This window comes from Papaver somniferum, chromosome 10, assembly GCF_003573695.1.
Source record: "Papaver somniferum cultivar HN1 chromosome 10, ASM357369v1, whole genome shotgun sequence".
Lineage (NCBI taxonomy): Eukaryota > Viridiplantae > Streptophyta > Magnoliopsida > Ranunculales > Papaveraceae > Papaver > Papaver somniferum.
In genome coordinates, this window is record NC_039367.1 from 160216041 (window position 1) to 160238694 (window position 22654).

The 22654-nt window shown below is 36.7% G+C and overlaps 1 protein-coding gene across 1 annotated transcript; it reads right to left on the bottom strand.

Moving 5' to 3' along the window:
- Nucleotides 1–3012: 3012 nt before the first annotated feature.
- On the bottom strand, nucleotides 3013–4104 carry LOC113316719 (uncharacterized mitochondrial protein AtMg00810-like). Its single transcript, XM_026564865.1, has one exon. It carries the CDS (start codon nucleotides 4102–4104, stop codon nucleotides 3013–3015), a length of 1092 nt encoding a protein of 363 aa, XP_026420650.1.
- Nucleotides 4105–22654: the final 18550 nt, after the last annotated feature.

Consider the following 22654-nt stretch of genomic DNA (forward strand, 5'->3'; position numbering starts at 1 on the left):
ATTTAATATTATAATTAAAAGAAAATCAATTCGTATACTAATATGATACTTTACATTGATAAAAAAATTTAAAAACTACTAGAATATATTATAATTTTATGTAGACTCAAATTTAAATCATATTAATTTATCAACACCAATATTTATATCCACCTTTACGTGAATGTAGAATTATATTTACTTAGTGTACCAACCGGACTATCGACTTAAGAATAATGAAAGTAATAATACAGTTGATAATAGTATTCGACTAATTAGATTACTAGAAAATCTATAGTAAATGATATTAAAAAAAATTTATATTTGATATTACACTAAAGTTAAATTATCGAATATTACAAATTGACGTAAAATTCAAATTTAAATTACTTATATTGATAAAAATGAATAAATAAAAATAATGATGAATAAAAATAAATTAACATAAATAATTCAGATAACTAAATTGCTTAAAATGTTGTGAACTATTAATATATTTTACGAAGTAAATTTATCAGATTTACAGTAGTCACAATAGAAGTTGGTCATGCGCGTCTGTACGCTGCTGGAAATTTGGAGAAGATGATAAACAGTAACCGAGTCAACCCAGTCCAGATCGGTGAGTCAACTCGCGGGGCGAAATAGAACGAGCCCCAACGATTAATTCATTTTTTATTTATTTTCTTTTTTGAGGGCATCCAGGAAGAGAAATCACGATGAACCCGGAAACTGAGCCGAAAAACATCTAGCAAGTGAGAATTGGATATATTGGATCCATTTCCCACCTAACATAGGGACGTCTTTACAATTTGGACATCTCTATAGATAATTAATGAGGGCGGCTAAAGTGTCGCCAAGCAAGCATTCAAAACCAACTTGTTTAAAGAGGTCGAACAATAAAAGACATCTTTTTCGGTAGCATGCAATTAACGTAATGGGGGCGTACAAGGTTGAAGGAACGAAGGCCTGGGGAGGTAAGTCCTCACCGAAGTAGCTGGGAAATTAACGTGTCTGGTTAGCTACTAGTGGTACATGCACTCAAACAACTAGAAACAGATAAATAAAATGTTATTCTATGAAAGAGAAACAACAAAGTGGTTGGTCACTAACTCCATGTCAAAACAAGAAAGTGCTAACATAGAGCACATCTACATGTCAAGCCTCACATGCCGGTACGTGCGTAAATTTATATAAGAAATTTTTTAGTACATTATTGGTACTTCGAACGTGTTTCCAGTGTGCTAGGTACTTGCAGTATGAGGGTGTAAGTATAATTGTTATACTTAGAAATGTTGACATAAATCCAGGCGCACTCCGAAAAGTTAGCAACGCTAAATTCGCGGCAAGATGATAAGAAAAGTAATCGGGTCACCGTAAGCACGCTGCGATGGACATTCAGGATTATACTCTTCTTAATTCTTCAACAAGTTGAGAATTAACAGGGGGCGATGTTTGTACCCTATTAAAATAGTGTAGGTGTGTGTCTCACAAGCTATTTAATAGCGTCAACCCGTGGGTTTATTGAGGAAACCCACAGGGATTATCGAGGAAGCCCAGACCGGACTTATTGAGGAAGTCGGAAGGTTTATTGAGGAAACCAACCCGTGGGTTTATTGAGGAAACCCGCAGGGCTTATTGAGGAAGCCCAGACCGGACTTATTGAGGAAGTCCGGAGGTTTATTAAGGAAACCAACCCGTGGGTTTATTGAGAAAACCCACAGGGCTTATTGAGGAAGCCCAGACCGGACTTATTGAGGAAGTCCGGAGGTTTATTCAGGAAACCAACCCGTGGGTTTATTGAGGAAACCCACATGACTTATTGAGGAAGCCCAGATCGGACTTATTGAGGAAGTCCGGAGGTTTATTGAGGAAACCAACCCGTGGGTTTATTGCGGAAACCCACATGGCTTATTGAGGAAGCCCAGACCGGACTTATTGAGGAAGTCCGGAGGTTTATTGAGGAAACCAACCCGTGGGTTTATTGCAGAAACCCACAGGGCTTATTGAGGAATCCCAAACCGGACTTATTGAGGAAGTCCGGAGGTTTATTGAGGAAACCAACCCGTGGGTTTATTGAGGAAACCCACAGGTCTTTGAGGAAGTCCAATATTGTTTACTGTGAAAACCGGTGGGTTTATTGAGGAAACCCACATGGCTTATATAGAAGCCCAAATGACTTATTTGGAAGTCATTTTGGGATAGACACAAATCCTGGGAGATAGATAAGAATCTTCCAAGATAGATACAAATCTTATGAAGATATACAAAGATATTTCAAGATAAACTCAAATCATGTGAAGATATACAAGAATGGATAAGTACAAATCCAGGTGGTTATTTTGGATAACTACAAATCGAGGGTTATTATGGAACCAGATTAGGGTTTTTTGCCTATAAATAGAAGCCAAAATCCAACTCAAAGGGAAGGGAATTCTGGGTTAGCTTACCATACCACAACTATTGTAATCCCATAACAATACAATATTTCTCCCTACGTGGATTCATCCGTGGACGTAGGTATCAATGGCCGAACCACGTTAAATTCTTTGTGCCTAGAATTTATTTTGGGTACGAACACATGGTATATTTGAAAATCCCATAACTAAGAAAAAACCTTACTCCAGAGGATACGGTACTTGTTACATTGACTCCTCAAAGTCACAAAATCTCTAGAGTCAGTAGAGAGTTATAAAAGACGGAAGAAGAAACTTTATCTTCGGAGGGATGTTTTTCTTCCGCAAAACCTTTGGGAATGTGCGATCTGATTTTTATTTCCTTCATAATACATTCATAAAAATTTGATGACTTGAATGATCATTGACAATCCAGCGCGCCTGTTATAAATTAAAGATCTTTGGCAGTTTGGATTTGTTGTTTGCTTAATTAGTGGTGCAATCAGATTAAATTGCGAGTTTTAAGATGACTTGTTCTGGGTGAATTAAGGTGGGAACAGTAGGTAAGACCAGTTGAGAAGAAATATTTGGTGAAATCTTCCACACTTATCTTGGCGGATAATTATCTTATTTATACAAGCTACATTAATCTAAATAGAGAAGATATTACATGAATGATAATAACAGAAATATTGCATAAATCATGCCTTTGATATAGGTCGTAGAACTGTGATTGAGGAAAGATTCTCTGGTAGCTGGCATGATAAAGGATCAGCGCTAATAAGGCCACTGATATAGGCTTTAGTTGTTGTATCCTTAACAGCCCCCTCAAGTTGAGCATGAGTTGTCGAATGTTTAAATTGTCTCTGAGATATTGAAACCTTGGTGAAGCTAGGACCTTAGTGAAGATGTCTGCAATTTGATCTTTAGAAGAAATGAACTTGACTTCTAATTGTTTGTTATCCACTCTTTCTCTGAAAAAATGGTAGTCAATTTCTATCTGTTTAGTACGTGCATGAAACACCGGATTGACTGTAAGATATGTTGCTCCAAGGTTGTCGCACCATAAAGAAGGAGTAGACACAGGAATTCCTAGTTCTTTGAGCAATGACTGAATCCATACCAGTTCTGATGTAGCTATTGCAATGCCTCGATACTCAGCTTTAGTGCTTGATTTAGACACGGTGTGTTGTTTCCTTGCACTCCATGATATCAAATTGCCACCAAAGTAGACACAATATCCACTTGTTGACAATCTGTCATCTAAATTGCCTGCCCAGTCACTATCAGAATAAGCATGTAGTGATAAATCAGTTGATTTTCGTATTGCCAGACCATATTCAACTGTGTGTTTCAGATAACGAAGAATTCGCTTCACTAATTCCCAATGTTCCTCATTCGGATCATGCATATATTGACAAACTTTTGCAACTGCAACAGCAATATCTGGTCGAGTAAGATGAAGGTACTGAAGAGCTCCTACAACAAACCTGTACATGGTTGGATTATCAAACTTGTTGCTGCCGACTCGTAGTATCTTTGTATTGGCTGCAAGAGGTGTACAGACAGTCTTTGCACCATTCATTGTTGTACGTTTAAGCAAATAAGCAATATACTTGCGCTGACTGAGTATGATTGAACCACCATGTTGAATTACCTCAATACCCAAAAAATAATTGAGATTGCCCAAATCACGAACTGCAAACTCTGTACTCAGATCACTTCTGTACATGGTTGGATTATCAAACTTGTTTTAAGCCGTATATTGACTTATTAAGTTTACACACATATGTTGGGTTCTCAGGATCAACATACCCCGGAGGTTGTTTCATGTAAACTTCTTCTTCAAGCACACCATGAAGAAACGCATTTTGAACATCAAGTTGTTTCATATCCCAATTATGTGCTGCTGCTATAGATACAACTAATCTGATAGTGCAAGGCTTGATCACGGGGCTGAAAGTTTCACCATAGTCATCACCTGCTTTTTGATGAAAACCATTTGCAACTAGCCGTTTTTTTCTTCTGTCAATATCTCCATTTGGTTTATGCTTAACTCGAAACACCCACTTGGAACCCATGACATTCATTCCATCAACATATGGTACTTTGGTCCATGTACCATTACGTATATGAGCATTGATTTCTTCATCCATGGGTGGTCTCCAGTTCGGATCTTTGGATGCTTCTGTATATGACTTTGGCTCTAAAAACTTATCAGTTTGTAAAGGATGTTTGGTGGCTGCTAAACACAATCTATTGACAGGCTTTCTGATGCCATCTTTGGCTCTAGTCACCATAGAATGTTGTTGATGTTCCTGTGTTATTGAACCCAAAATTGTTGTAGAAGTTGTACCATTATTTGTGTTGCGTTGTGCACTGTCAACAGATGGATGAAATGAGGATTGCGGTAACGTAGATGATGATGATGTTGTTGTTTCATGATCCACCGTTTGCTCAGCTAGTGGCATGGTCTGCATTGGAAACATTGGTAATACATAGAGAGGAGAAGAAGACAATATTCTAGTACATAACTGACTTTGTAGTGTATCGTCTGAAGTTACCTGCTGCTTGGCAGAGAATGGGAAGATGTCCTCTTCAAATTTGACGTGGCGAGAGATATATAAACGATTGGATGGAAGGTGTAAGCACATATAACCTTTGTGAGCACTATTGTATCCTACAAACACACAAGCTTTTGACCCTGGTTCTAACTTGTCAGAGATATATGGTCATAAACAAGGATAGCACAGACATCCGAAGACTTTTAACATATTGCAATCTGGTAGCTTATGGAAAAATAGTTCCAGAGGAGTTTTGATTTCAGTTTGAGAAGCTGGGAGTCTATTAATTAGATAGCAGGCAGTAGAGAAAGCTTCTGACCAGTAGGAAGTTGTCATTGAGGCATGAAATAATAGGGCTAGACCAGACTCTGTGATATGTCTAATGCGGCGTTCGGCTAGCCATTCTGTGCTGAAGTGTGAGGACAAGTAAACCTATGTATTACCCCTGACTTATTGACAAAAGATGTGAATTTTTTATACTCTCCCCCATTATCTTATTGAAAAAATTTCATTTTATACTCAGTTTGGTTTTCTATCGTTGTTTTGAACTGAACATAGATAGGCAAAGAATCAGATTTACGATGAAGTGGATATATCCAGGTGTAATGAGAAAATACATCAAGGAAAAGAATGTAATAACGAAAAACATGTTTATATAAGTTTGGGGAAACCCATAAATCGGAAATAATCAAGCTCAATGGCTTGTCAATAACCGTAGTACTACTAGAAAAGGGGAGTTTACGACTCTTGCTGACATGACAAGAATGAAAGAATTGAAACTCTTTATTGCAAACTGGAAGAGAAGACTGCTTAACAACTTTAAGAACTGTTTTGATCATCGGATGTCCTAGACGCTGATGCCAAATAGGGATAGTTTCTGCAACATAGGTAGATGGATTGGATTGTTGTATCTCTCGCACTCCATCAAAGATGTAGAGTCCATTCTTACTCCTGCCTCGCAGCAATATTGTCCACGTGTGGATATCCTTTACAAAAAAGAAATTAGAGTGAAACTCAAAGCATACAGAATTGTCTTTGCAAAACTGTGAAACTGATAGCAAATTGACTTTAATTTAAGGAACATGAAGTATGTTATTTAGATTGAAAGAGCAACTATTGATTTTGAAAGAAGCTTTACCAATATTCTCGATTGGCAGTGCATTACCATTACCAACATGGACACGTTCAGTGACATCATATTCATGACGAACATTCATATTGTTGAGATTTGCAGTGAGATGGTGAGTAATACCAGTATCAGTTAGTAGGGCTGGCAATGGATAAATATCCGCCGGATATTGGCCATACCGATAAGGTTAAGGTTAAGGGTTATCGGATATCCGATAACATCCGACGGATATCAAAAATCCAATTCGATAAGGTTAAGGTTAACCTATCGGATATAGGATTTTTATCCGTTAATATCCGGTTTTGTTGGACAGAAGCAAAATCTGAAATTTAAAAGAATTTTCAAGTGTTTAGCTTAACTGAAAGACAGAAAAACCCACAGAAGCACTACTCCAGTGTCTCAGTCACATCACACATGAAGAAACAAACTACAAACTCCCAACCAAACAGTCTGCAAACAAAAGTACACAACAACGAAAGAGCAAAAACCATGTCTTCTTGTACATAGACTTAACAATAATGTCAAACAACTTGCTAGTGATGATCTTCCTTGGATGCCTGGTTATATGTTGCATCATTGCATCAATTTCAGTCGATGACTTCCATATCTGCATTCACAAAAGAAACAAAAGAGAAGCAAACATGGTTTATACTAGCAACAGGGTTTAAACGAAACAAAATGAAACAATATGATAAAAGCGCATTTGCAGGTGGAGTTATACTAGCAACAGGGTTTATACATGTTTTTCCATACTCATGCTACTCGGTATTCATGGTCATGCTCATGGTTATGCTTTCCTTGGTTGTTGCAGAAAATGAAAGATTCAATTGTTGTTCGATCATCTAATGGTACATGATGCATCACAGAAAAGCTAAGGAAAAGAACTAAGCAAAGGAAAAGAATATTTACCTGCATCAAAGGAGCCTGGCAGCCAATCACTTAAGCATAGAAGTGCTTGGACTAATTCTGGATTTAATGAAGCTCTGTGTGTTGTTAGAACCCTTCCACCATCGCTGAACATGGACTCTGATGCTACACTGGTCACCGGAACAGCCAACACATCCCTTGCTATCTTTGATAGAATTGGGTACTTAGCGGCACTTAGCTTCCACCAACTCAATATATAAAAATTGTATTCATCTTGGGGTGACACAGTTGGAAGAATTGGTTCTTCTAAGTACGTCTCTAACTCAGATTTTTGAACATCATATTCATCATTTTCCAACAGAAAAGTAGCATAATCTGGGTTAGTTGTACCTGGGCCTCTTACATCCATGCGAGATACAGAGTTGCTAAAGAAAGCAGGAGTTGAAGTGTTGTTTTGAGATTCATATGCCTTGAAAATTTTGGTCAAGTCTATTCTGAACTTCTCATACTCAACTGATGCACGTTCATTATCCCCAAAAATTATCTTATATGTGAACCTAACCCATTTTGCCTTATATCTTGGATCTAAAACCACTCCAATGCTCATAATCAAGTTACTTTCACTCTAGTATGCATTAAACTTTTCTCTCATTTTCAACCCCATTTTTCTGACATACTCAAAAGTACTATCTTCCCAACTTGTGATGCTTTGGTTAATTTTGTATACCCCATTGTAATAAGATTCGCAGTTGGATACTTAATCCCTGCAAACTCAGTCGAAATATTAATAAAAACCTCTAAACAATTACAAATTTCTATTCCTTGGTCCCACTGCTCACTTGATGGCAGAATATCGAAGTCAGAATCAAATTCACTAAGTCTATGAAAACCTTCTCGCAGTTTAATTGCATTTTTAAGCATCGTAAAAGTGGAGTTCCACCTTGTGTCCACATCTAAACTAACTTCTCCAGACAATCTACATTGTGTCAATGTTGTTTCAAACTTCTCTTTCCTAGCTTGTGAAGACTTTACATACTTAACACAATCTCTAATACCCTCTATAAACACAACAGCTACTTTCATGCCATACAATACAATCAAATGCAGTATATGGTTACTACACCTCATGTGAAACAATTTTCCTTGAAGCAACAAACAATTCTTACCATCTAGCCAGTTAATAAGATTTCTCATCATAACACCATTAGTTGGAGCATTATCAGCAGTCAAAGCGAAAAACTTCCTATCAATGTTCCATTCCAATGTGCAAGTTTTGATAAAATCTGAGAGAACATCTCCTGTATGCGGAGATGGCACTACAATGTAAGCTAAGGTTTTGGCAATCAAATTCCACTCATCATCTATAAAATGGCATGTGACACAACAATAACCATCTTTAGTGTGTTTGGCAGTCCACATATCAGTTGTGAGACTACATTTGGAAGTCAAATTCTCTAACTGTAATTGGAATTCACCTTTCATTTCAGCGTAACACCTCAACACATCAGCTTTACTTGTATTCCTACATGGCATTCTCGCAGCAGGGTTCAAAGACTTAACAAAATCTCTAAAATAGAAATGCTCAACCATGTTAAGTGGGTAATCATGTTTAGCAATCATTTTAGCAAGGCAGTTCCTAGTAACTATTGGATCATACTTGTAATTAAGTAATTTAACTTGGTTAGTACCTGCTTTTTTAACTGCAGTGGTAATCTTCATCTGGCCTGGCTTGTTTTGAGGCTTCTGGGGACAGATTCTTAGATTTTGAGCCAAGCGGGTAGTTCCTTGTTCACTACAAGCAGGTACCAACTTTTTGCAATGATGACATTCACCCATAAGGACAACCACTTCCTTACCCGGGTTATCTTTATCAGGCTCTACAATGATTTTCCTAGTGAATTCATCCCATGAAGGTGACCTTGTTGTGCCCAATTTCTTCAATAAAGCAATAACAAGTGGATGATTTTCATCTGCTACTTATGCTAATAATCTCTTATTACTCGAAGAAGGTGCTGTTGAAGCAACACTTTGATCTTCTTGTTCTGGTTGTTGGGAAATTGGTTGACTGCAACTTGTAGTTCCAACTCTATTGGACGCTTTTTCACTTTGAGACATTCTGAGAACAACGAAAACCCAGAAATAAACACACAGTTCATGAGTTCATTAATGTACATATGACATAAAAAAGGATTAAACAGAAACAATCAATTAGAAAGAAAAACAAATAGTGATGCAGACAAACAAATAGTGATGCAGACAAACAAATAGTGATGGAAATGAACTGACAACAGACACTATCAAAGTCATTTAGAAAATAAAACTATTTACACACTTGGATCTTACAGACCCCAAATAGATTCAAAAGGAAACTCAAAAACACATACCCAAAACAAAAAGGTAAGAGATTACAAACCCTAAAGAACTTACAAAATTTCGATATAAAAGAAAGAGTCCCCCAATTAGCCGTTATTGCATTCAAAGAAAACCACAAAGAACTTGCAAGATTCCTTTCTTCTGCTCCAACAGAAAGTTAGAGTCTTAATACGTTGAATACGTTCTCACGACAAAGTCATCCTAAGTTGAAGCATGAAAACATTTGTCATGTTCCATGTATAATGAAGCACAACATGCTTCCTCAACTGGATGCTGAGTTTCAGTTATGCTGATCATACCCTTAACATAGCCCCATACTATTTCAAACATAATGCAAAATCATGAACGATATTTACTTGAGTAGTAAAATAATGAACGAAATTTAGCAACCCAAATCTGATGGATGAATGTCGACATGTTTACTAAACTGGGTGTTCAAAAACTAATAAATGAAACAGAGGTAAAACATTCCAAGGAGATGTCATACTAATGATCTATGGTGATGCAGGAAAAACAAATAGTGATGCAGACAAACAAATAGTGATGCAGACAAACAAATAGTGATGCATACAATATATAGCAGCTTAAGGGTATCGTTGGTTGATATAAAATTGATAATCAATCAAACAACTCAAAACCCTAAATTCAAATCAAATCGAAAACCCTAATTTCATTTGAATTCAGTAATGAAAAAGCTAAAAGAAGAACATGAATACATGATTTATTCTAACAGTTAAAAACAGATATATTCAAACATCAAACATGCAAATACGCAATCGATTTGGGGGGAAAAAAACTAACTTCGAAACAATCGATTAGATTCATGACTAATGACTTACTTCTTGAGTGAGAGTCTCTGATCATCAATATTATCGACCAAATCACGATCAAATCGATCACTCAGTCCCTCTCTCTCGATCAAATCACGATTCACGAATATCTTTCTGAGTTTTCTGTGTTAGAGAATGAGAAAAAATGAGTAACACTTTGATTAGGTTATTCTCCCGACAGTCGACAGATAATACCCTGGGGGTAGGAAATTACAAGTACACCCCTAGGCTATCGGATGTCGGATATTAACCTAACGGAAGGACCCCAATCCGATTCCGATTCCGATAATAGGTATTATCCGATAGCTTATCGGATTCCGATATCCGATATGTCGGATTAAATCCTATAGGATGTCGGATTTTCGGAAACGGATCTCGGATTTCGGCTATCCATTGCCAGCCCTATCAGTTAGTCTTAGGTATATTTTCCAGGCTCCGGTAGTTAGAAGAAACTATCTATGAATTAGCGAACAAACCCAAGGTGACTCTTTGAACTGACCGGAAAGTTTAAGATTTTATTTTTATTTGGTTTTCCCAAAATCCCATCCCCATTTATCCTGTTTCCTATCCACATAATATCCCATCTCAATAACCTTATGTACTACCCGAATAAAGTTTTATATATCATAAATGGTCCGCGAGTTATAACCCCAAAGGTATCACTATTCATCCACAAAAAACCCATCACAACAAAAATAACACAAAAACTCCAAAAAGAAAATAACACAAAAACCCCGAAGAATTTGATGAAACCAATTTATGAAACCCCAAAGGTTAAAAAGACCAAAATCAACAATTCCTGGGTGAAAAGGACATTTAGATTTTGATACTTTTTAAATGGACAAAAATGTAAAAATAGCAAGGATGTAAACAGTTTCATCCTACTAATTTTCAAATATATTTTTTATTTTTAATTTACATCAGGATGCATCCAGTTTCATCCTTGCTATTTTTTAAGTTTAAATCAGGATGAATCCAGTTTCATCCTTGCTATTTTTTTGGTGTCCATTTTACCCATACTAATTTTTACTTGTCCATTTGAACCATCTTTCAAAAATATTTGGACAAATGACCCATTCTCCGTTTTGGTTTCATCATAAAATTTGATGAAATATCATAGAATTTTGATGAAACCAATTTTGGAATTTGGGATTTTTGTATCAATTTTTAAAAATTTGGGATTTTTGTACCGATTTTGTTTAAGATGGAGTTTGAATGGATCCCAACATTTGAATGGAGTTTTTGTACCACAAATTTGGTCACCTTGGATTTTTATGACTAGTTTTGTATCTATCCTAAATACCATCTCTCGACTTTTCATATTCACCCAACACTAAAATCACCCGACCACTATAAAAAGAAAATACAATTTACAGATTATTTCTCCATCTCCGCCGCCGACCATTGCATCTTCTTCTCCACCTCCACAACCCACCCTACCTTCAATCAACGTTCCATTTGTTTTTGCAAGTTTTTGTATCAACAGATGCTTCCACAATCCATCAAACATAGTAGGGAATAGCAAAATCAAAATTATACAGTGCGTTTATTGGATATAATCATGTTACTGGATGCTCATGTTTTTAAAAATCTTAATGGTTTAAATACATGCCATCCAAATTGACATTGGTGCATGGCATTTAAAATGACTTCGTCCTCTTTCTCTTGATCGCAAATAGTTTCGGTCGATTCGATTTATAGATGGTCGATGTATAAATGTACAAGAAAAAAAAACCCGACCAGTTCTTAAGAAATAAAACAATTATAAAAAAATAAATACCTATTGAACAATGGTCGTTGATCGCATAGCTAAATAACTTCTTCTTGGGTTGTTTTCAATAAAATTACCGTTATCTTCTTGGATATTTGATTCATCTAGGGTTCGAATTTTTTTCCTAGGATTTCATTAATGGAATCTTCCATAATAATAATTTACCAATTAATTACTGATTAATTCGTACAGTTTATAATGATTGAATAAAAATTTGGCCTAGAGCTTCTAACTTGTGACTTTTTTAATAGTCTTGTTTAATAAAAATGGGAGACTAACAAGGAAGAAGAAGACAAATACAAATGGTAATAGTCACGGTCATAGTTAATTTGACTTTTGTAGGTGGTACATCGGGAAAATCAGAATTGAAAAGTAAATTGATTTTAGGAATTGCGAGGTCCTCTGAAGTAGAAAAAATAAGGATAGGAAATAATGAAAGCTTTTTATTTTTGTTGTATATTTAAGCAGTTTCACTGTATAAATTTCCAGAAAATAATCATTCATTTAGGTAAAATCGATGTTTAAAATATGGAAATCACATATTATCATTGAGTGAAAGCCGTCTCATAAAAACGGTCTCAGCAGAAGAATGTAAAACACATCATGTTGCTGTCAACAAGACAAAGACGAGTAACGAAAATCAAATGTCAAAAGTCACTGGAGATCAAACCTCACTCAGCCGGATCCAACAAAACTGATACATAAAAAACTGAATTTTTTATTATATTTTAGACACACGACACAGAGACTCAAACACCTTCGCACAATATAATTACTACCAGCGAAACACATGCTTAATATTTTCATTAGATTGATACTATCCACAACAAGCTAGGTTATGAACCATTATTTATAACGCGCGTGTTTACAATCTGAAGATATGGGTTTCCAAAGAAGGCTGAAAGAAGATGAAATTGTAGAAATATCACAACTCTTGAATCTTATTGGCGAGCCAACTGGACTAGGTAATGAAGAAGACCAAATTCTCTGTTGCAGCAGCAAACGGGACTCTTCATAATAATGTCGCCGGAACAAGTAACACAACCACCATCCCTCACAAGTATGCTTAACAATGTCAAGCTATGCTAGTAAGTTTTTGCTTACCTAAATTAATTTCAATACATTAAATAACCATTTTTTGCCGTAATAAAATCTTAAAATTACTAAAAATAAAGTTTTCATTTAATATATAAAGAATGGAACTATTTTTTCTCACTAGACTTAAGGAAAATTGGAATGGATGTCTTATTTATGTTGCCACCTAGAAAACACACACAACCACCATTGGAGAAGCTTTTAGATGCAAACGAATTTTAGGAGAATTTTTTTTTATGAGGAAGGGTGATTTTAATGACCCTTAAGTAACAGGGCCTGAGTCGGTACTGCTCCATGATGAATTTGCTGAAAGTGATGAATTTAATACCGACTGAACTGTTATCTTTTTTTATTAGCATGTCAAGAGTCGGTATTGCTTTGTTATTATTACTATGCCGACGGTCTCTATAGTGAAAATCTTCCAACGTCCTCTTTTTTTCCTTTTTTCCTATACGTCCTTTTTTGTTTGGGGATTCTGCACCCCTGTGAAGACTGGTGCGTGGTATCGGGAGTGCAATTACTATCTATCACTACAGGCTGTAAAGTTAACATGCTCACATTTTACACTAAAACAAATTGAAGATGCAATGTTACGGCAATGATCTATTATAGAGGACGACTTAGTCATTTCAACCAACGCATGTACATCTTAATTTTACGCAGAATTAATCTAAATCAGAGTTTAGTGAGAATTTCTCAGTTGATTAGTAACCAAACAATCAAAATAGCAGCCTTGAAAAAGGTTAACAAAAGGCATATCCATATATATAAGATAGATATATCTTTAATTTGCAGTATCAAAACAGACTAGCATTGCATAAGCATTAAGTACTTAGTTAAGAGAAAATGAACGAACCATATCTTTCGGTGCTATTATTAATCTTCCAGTTGTACGAGAATCTAATATCAGGTTTCTATATGTTTTGCTTTTTGGGTCATATAAAACAAAACCTTGATCGACCTTCCATAGAATTTCACTGTTCCTGAAACTGCATATTAAATCCACCTTTGCGCTGCTAGTTATACTCTCTTGGGTAATGGAGTAACTTTTAGTCCAAGATTCTCTCACTCCATAGCTTAGCATCTTCCATAGATCAACCCGGACATAAAAAACATGAAAAATTAAACCTAGGCAACCTCCAAATACTTTCACATGTATCTTGAACATATTTCTTTCCAAAGGTTCTTCTGGATATGGCATAGGAACTTCAGGAAGTGCTACCTCCTCGAATATCTCCTTTGCAGTATCAAAATAGACCAGCACAGTACAGCGTTCTCCAGATGTACGCGCAAACCAATGAAGAGCTCCATTAAACAACACTCCTTGACACCAGGTTTTGCAGTAAAGACGGTACGGTATGCTTTTACTGTGTTTTCATGAATTAGATCCTAATGTATAGAGATCAACATCAGAACACTTTGAAGGCCTGTTGTAAACAACCCATACCAATTTGTAATCGTTGGTCTTGTAATCATAACCAAATCCATAGCCATTAATGTCATAATCGTTTACTTCTGGTGCCATGGGTATGTTTTCGACCTGTTTGGTAGACAGATTCCAAATATAAAATCATTTGCAACTACTTTTACTACAACGTACGTATCCAAATCAATCCATTACATGAAGACAAAACCTTAAGCGAATCAAAATTTAGAAATATAGAAGGTCGATCCATCCGGTTTAAAAATTCATCCCATGATACGCATTCGCACGTTGTTGTTGATGAGGTGGACAATGGCAATAAAGATGATAATGACTTATAATCAATCGTATACTTTTTGTTTTGTTTAGCCACTTGAAACACAATTCTAGTACCGTTTTTTATGTTACTAAGCTCCTGATGCATATTTTGAAAACCTTGGGTATGAAATAAGGTACACAAAGACCTACTCACGCACTTGAATCGCAAAAGAGACTTCTCTGGCAGCCTTTACTGTGTTTCTAGGAGAATCTCTCAAGGGAGGTTAAGGTTTGACATTGTTGTTGCGCAGCTTGTGCTGGAAAGGAAGAATAGGAGAACTACGGTTTTGAAGAAAGTTGTAAAACCCTACCTACAAAAGAACGCTTTTTTTAGGTACCATGGTTTTATTAGGCCACCTTCTCTATAATAATAAGGGGTGTCATAAAACGTTGAAATGACTAACCTACCTTTAACCTAATTTAATTTAAAATCAACTTAATAACCACCTATATATATATATATATATAACCACCACCTCCTGCCACCACCACCACCTCCGATTATCACCACCTCCAACCACCGATTACCACCACCACCACCGCCGTCGATTACCACCACCACCACCTCCGATTATCACTAACACCGATTACCACCACCACCTCCTCCCACCACCACCGCCTATTTAAGAAATGTAACAACATCAATGCAATCACAATTAAGTTCGGTTTGCATAATAATTTTATCGAGTATAAAAGACGCCAGCCGCAACCTGATTCTGCCATGGGACCACTCCGGAGGTATTTTCCAACAAACCCTTCACTTTAATTTGATTTTGATTGCTTCAATCGAATAGAAATCATCAAAATAGGGTTTTAATGGGAGTTACAGAGCCATGTTCGGTTAGGACGATTTTCCAAAAAATCCTAGTTTACTAACAGAACTTATTGAAAATGAAGAACACGAAGAACAGTTCGGTTTTATTGGATTTAAAACTAAGTCACCGAACTCTCTGTTCGGTTGTTTTGCAAAAAATTTTAAAACTACAAAGTAACCGAACTCCACCATTAGAACCGAAAAAACAAATCCAGTCAAACCGAACTGTGTTGTTGTGGCCACTATGTTGAGTTCCAAAATAACCGAACTTAGCCAATAGAGTTTGGTTTGTTCACAAAAACTTTTAAAACTACAAAGTAACCGAACTTAGGCAATAGACGCTGGAACTTCACATTTTTTGTTTGTTTGTTAAGTTCGGTAACTTCACAATTTTATAGCAGAAACCGAACTCAGAGTTCGGTTGGTTAGCTGTTAGGTTCAAGTTTGCGGAAGAACCGAACTTTGTAAACTTATATACTCTTATATTACGTAAAGTTCGGTTAGATCAAAAGTGCATGCAGTTTGCGAACCAACCGAACTTTGTACACCAAAGTTCGGTTAGTTGAGAACCAACCGAACATAACACTGTAACTCCTAGAAATTCCATTATTTGAGAGTTCGGTAACCTGCATGTTTGGAACAAGTAACCGAACTACACTTTCAGATGAGTTCGGTTACTTGTTCATCTCACGGGACAACCGAAGTACAGCTTCATACGAGTTCGGTTACTTGTTCTTCATATAAAGTAACCGAACTGTTCAAAATCCAGTTCAAATCCGGATCATTTTGAAGATTAACAAATATTCTAGGAGAGGATGGAGATGAAGAATCAGATGAGTTTTCATCATTTGAATACTCAAACTTAGTGAATTAGAAGAAAAAAATTATTTTCCATGTTTTTCTCCTTCATCTTCTCTAACTCTACTCTCTCAATAATTCTACTCAACTTATAGTAAACCCATCTTTTAATTTAATCTCACTAACTATTTTTAACTAAATCATTCACTAATCATAACCTAAAATTAATTAAGAGGGTAGATTAGGTATTAAATAAATAACTAGATATGGGGTGACCTAAAATTACTGCTAATGCCTTTACCCAAAATAAAACCATGGTCCCCAAAAAAAACCATGCTCCCCAAAAAATCGTTCCTATAAAACAACTCTTATCTTGCTAGGAATATCCTAGTTTGCTACCATATCCTATGTGGCGTGGCGGTGTTAGTTGGGCCTATGGGACGTTCATTATTGTTTCGTAAATCAGGTGTAACAACAGGATATATAGAGAGAAAACATTCGTTGAATATTGCTAAGCTACCCCCAGGAGTTGGAGGCTAGGGCTTTCACATCAGCTTCAACAATTTATACGTTCGAGTATTTCTTTCGATCTCTTTTGAATTTCCATCTAAATTCATAAAATTGCATCAGCTTCAGCAATTTAAATGTTCGGGTATTTCTTTCGATCTCTTCTGGGTTTTTATCTAAGTTCATGAAAACAATTGAATTTTCACTTTTTAATCCTTCATAGCATTCAAGGAAATGGCAAAAATAAAAAAGCTAGTACGAGCTTCTTTTTTTTTGATCGGTATAGAAATTATATTAAGAAGAAAGGCAATTTACAAAGCAGCAAATCTACAGCCACCCAACAAGGACAGGGAAAGAAAAACAAACAAAGAATCCTACAAACTAAGAAAAAAACTAAGGAGGATCAAAGAATAACCCTTTCCAATTAACAATGACGTCATCAAGATGAACCCCAGACAGATTATGAGAAGTAGAAGCCCAGTGGAACGCATTAACTTTCGAGTCAGTGATTACGGAATCAATTCTGCGCTTTCTACCACTGAAAACTCTGGCGCTGCGCTCCAACCACACATTCCAACAAATACTAGCAGGGTCTCTCTTCCAAATCTCTTTCCCACCAATATTAGTAAGATTGTAAGATCTCCAATTCTTGAAGATGTTTAAGAGGGAAGAGAAACCGGGGCGTTGCTGGTTAGCTTGCTGGAAAAAGAACTCCCAAATTTTGCTTAGTGAAGCTGCAGTCCCAAAAGAGATGGTTTCATGTGTTCACTAACTTGGTTACACAAACTGCAGAGAATAGTAGAGTGACTACTTGCATTATTCACTAAAGCACTAGTACGAGCTTCTTCTGATGATGAAGAAAAGATGTCGATAGAACCAATATGTTACCTGATGCCTTGATTCATAATATCATGTCGTTCATGCATAGTACAATACATGCAGTGCAAACTAGTGTTTTATCGAAAACATGGGTTCATATCTGGAAATATATGCCTTTTCTGAAATTCGGCTACGCGGCCAGTAGGTTTACTGATATTTATTGATAAAGTATTAGTGATTCGTGATAACAGTAACGTTCAATGGTTTAGGTTTGGATGGTCATACTTTCCTATCAGTGGTGTAAGAAGAAGTTTTGCTAGATGGATTGACGTTGTGGTTGAGCGTAACGTTCAAGAAGTAACCCTGGAAATTCGTCATTCATACACTATAATGACATATGAGATTCCTCCTGGACTAGTTAACTATAAATCATTGAAAAAGTTGACATTGAGAGTGAATAATGTTGGATATTTTCAACAAACCCTTGAATTGTAGGCATTTAGGTTGTTTCCGGGGTTCGACCTAAATGGACGCATTGAAGGAAGAGACGCGCTTGTTCACTCTGAAAAGATGGTTGTAGAGATGAAGAGTCATCTCCAAAGGGTGTGATTTCCTCTTTAAATAGGAGACTTGTTTTCCATTCAAAACACATCTCAACTCTCTTTGTTTTCTTTCTTACAAGCATCATCAAAAAAAAAAACCCAGTGTGTTCTTGGTTGGATCAAGGTCGTACAAGCTTTGAATCCAACACTGCTGTGGGACTTCAAGTATCCTGACGGCGATATTCATTGACCTGTTTGTACTCGCCAATTCAATTGGGAAAGGGTCGAATAATTGTCGAAAAGAATCTTTCATTAGAGCCTTGAACCCTAATACAACATTCTTTTCTTCACCCTGTTTTAGTGTCAATTTTCAACAAATAATTATGCACAATTTATTCTTCCCAAATCAATGAGCTTACCACAACTTAAGTTTATGTGTCTCGATGGATATTTAGTGCCCAATGAAGAATCAGCTAAAAACCTCTTTTCTTGCTGTCCCGTTCTTGAAACGTTGAATATAGTCGATTGCTATATACAAACGGATGATCAAAGGAATTTTACTATCGAGTCTCTCAGCCTTAAACAGTTTGCATACACTCATCGGCATAATAATTATAGGCGACATCATCTGACATCTTAGGCCTATAATTATAAAGTTATCTGCTCCTAATCTCACTAGCATCACCTGCGAATCTTACTTGACACAAGACTATGATCTTCAACCGTTCTGATCAGTTATCCGATGTAAATCTTAACATACTGTATAACAAAGAATTTGAAAAGAAACAACTGCCTAAAGAAGAAAAAGAAGAGTATGCTAAACGTATAATGAAACTTCTCGTATCGGTTGAAAAGGTGAAACGACTAGATTTATCATCTGGATTCCTAGAGGTATGTTTTGATTGCTATCTTAATCCATTTAAGTACTTTTGCTAATCATGTATGATTTAGCTTCAACGTTATTGAAGATAATATTCTACTATTTGTCAAGGTTCTATGGAGAGTTACCGACTTGTATAACTATCAACTCCCCGTATTGTGTAATCTTCAATCATTGAGGCTGGAAACATGGTTTACAAGAGGTAGCATCAGCGCGATAGCATACTTACTCAGGATCTCTCCAAATATAAAAACTTTTATCCTTAACGCAATGTTTAGCTAATCTCTTTGTATTTAATGTGGTCACTTATATCCTTAGAACGTCTAATCAGACAACTCATTCAGTGGTGTTTCATCTGTATGCACATTTTGCAGCATTGTTTTTGTGTGGTATCTTTAGTATTTCAGACTAATATATCATTTTTATTTGTTTGTTTAAATATAGTCAAATTCAGACGTTGGGGATGATTGAGAAGCAGGATCATTATTCTCAGGCATGGTGTCTCACCTAAACGTGTTTCGGATTGAAACTGTGCATGGATGTGATGTGGAGCTCAAAATTCTGAGTTATTTGTTGAAAACTGCAAATGGCTTGAAGAAAGTTGTTCTATATATTCGTCCCAGTGGTGGCTCATCGGATAGAGTGAGACAGGTTAAGTTATTTAAGAAGAAGTTAATAGAAGTTACTACAGCTTCTTCAAGTATCGGAATGGTATTTTACTAAAACTTAGTAGGTGAAATTATGAGCTTTACTAGAATCTGCAGCAAAATGCAGTCAAATTCTCTACCTAGTAAACTATTCCAACTAACAACACATTATGAGCTTTAAGAAGAAGCAAGATTCTGCTGCGTAAACATTGAGTAAATTGATGTTTGTTCTTTCTAATTTTCTTTTGCTTTTGCTTTTATCTTATTGCGTGAATAGCATAACCAAACTATTCCATTTCCTCAAATAATGATTCTGGATAAAGAAGCTTAAAATCGTTAGAACTTGCACATCATTTTGCGGGATATTATGGGTAAGCAAGCTCCAGCCTCCAGATCAACAACTTATTTCAGATCAGTCTAGATCGCTGTCAGTTCTCCATCTTTTTGCACATTCCGTAATCCAGCCAGTATGAATATAAAAGTTTAACAAAGATGGAAAACAATCAATATTTTAGTCCCACTGATTTTAACATGCACATACTCACAAGTTACTAAATAACAAGTATTGATACTGCACTAAATAAGTTTGACACCAATTAAGCAGACACATAGTAATAGAATGACCCCAGGCAGTGTAGGAAGGCAGTGAGCTGTTGCAGGCATCAAGAAAAGATTGATGCTTGCAATAGTATCTTTGGCATAGCTGGTATTACAACTTGGATTACATATTGTATGAGACTAAACTTTATCTAGGAGGGGTTCTTATGCGCCCCCTGTCCACCATATCTACTCCTTGAGTACAATTTCACTCCTCCCATGCAGTTTTTTCCATCACCTAACCTTTATGAAGAGGAAAAACTGAAAAATAGTACACTGGTTAATTTGTGCGGGTTTTGCAATAATAGTGAAGAATCAGTCGAGCATCTGTTCCTTCATTGCCCTATCATTTGGCAGATTTGGAAACATTTTTTTTCTAGCAGTTGAGTCATTTGAGTGAAAATGGTTGAGAATGTAGTGTTGTGCAGTTTAACCGTGGAATTTATCGGTTGGTGACAGAACACTATAAAGTTTTGTCGTCCTAATGGCTCTATTTTCCTAATGGATAACGGTTTTTCTGCACTGCCAACGCTGGTTCTTCCACAGCGCGCCATAAGCCAAGCCGTGTACCGTAGTGGAGAAATTCTTGTCCGGTCGCCAATCGAGTTTTACCATAGTGATTTTTATTTTTCTCTTTCCTCTCTCTGCCCCCCATCTTCCTGGGAAAAAAAACCCTCCCAAACCCTAGCCGCTTCTCGCTCGGATTTGGTTCTTTCCGACCAAATCCGAGCGGGGATTTCATTTCCTTCCTTTATTTTGTTGAGGGCATACAGTTTTTCGTAAGATTTAATGTTGTTGGTGACCATATTGTGAGCTTTTGACCCTTCTCTCTTCTGCCTTTTTTGAATTTTCAACCCTATAATTACTTTACGGTGGTGATGATAGCAGTCTTTTTCAGAAATCAGTTAATCTATGGGTTTATTGGCGTGGAAATCTTGGGGTTTTTATTAGACGTGTATATAGTCTAGGCAGCTGTGACTGCACAACTGCAACGCCAGTCCAAGTATAGTCCAAGTCTTTAGGAGTATAGTTATTGAAGCTGTTGTAAATCCGAGTCCTCTGTACTTTTGGTTATTGTAACAAGTCCTGTAAACTCGTTCTATCTGCTAGGTTATTCTTCCCTTGTAACTTGTACTGATGCATATAAATACTTAATGAAGAATCAATCTGTCTACACAGTTGTGAGACATTAAACCAATAACTTAGAATCTTTGATGGTATCATCTTGATCCATCCTAGGACCTATCTTTATCTCTTCCGCTCAATTATCAAACTCTGATTTCTCTCTCACAATGGTGGACACTCCAGATCAATCACCTCCTTCAAGTCCAATTCATTCCAACATTGAAACCCAAATCAATTCTTCAAGGAATACTCGAACCCTAGACCCTTACATAATTCATCCAAGTGACAATCCAGCAACAGTTCTATCTTCTCCTCTTTTGCAGGGGGATAACTATGGATCCTTGGTTAGGGGAATAACTAAGGCTCTGAACGTTAAAGGAAAGCTCGGGTTTGTTGACGGATCTTTCCCTCCTCCAAAAGATGGATTGCAGTATCAATGCTCGAAAAGATGTGACGATCTCGTCGGCAGTTGGCTCCTCAATTCTTGCCAACCAGACATCAGGGCTAGCTGCTTATATGCCCCTTCCTCTCGAGAAATATGGAAGGATTTACAGGTGATATTTTGTATATCCAATGCTCCTATTTTATTTCGACTCAAGTCAGCTATAGCTGCCATTAGGAAAGAATCAATGTCGGTTTCTATGTATTACACTAAAATCAAAACTCTATGGGATCAATACAATTCTATCGTTGCTGCAACCGAAGTCTGTATTTGTGGTGTCTGCAAGTCTCTTCTTGAGAGACTCGAACGTGACAGAGCCATGGAGTTCCTCCAGGGTTTGCATGATCGTTTCTCTAAAGACAAATCCTGATGATGGATCCCTTCCCCCACTGCTCTTTGTATCTTAAATATGGTGCAATAGGAGGAAGAACAACAACACATTACGACCAGTCCTCTTCCAAGCATCGACTCAGTTGCTCTCAATACGAATCATTTTTCAGCATCATCTTCTGCTAATCGATCTGCTACCAGTGACAACAAGAGGCCGAGACCACACTGCGATTACTGTAATCGCCATGGCCATGTTCGCGATTGCTGCTATCGTCTTCATGGTTTTCCTTCGCCAGTTGCATCACAGCCTGTTGCGGCCAATACCACTGTTGTTCCTCCTTATTCCAACCCGCACATCAACCTGCACTGCCTACTTTCTCAGCTGAGCAGTACTCTCGTCTGTTGGCACTG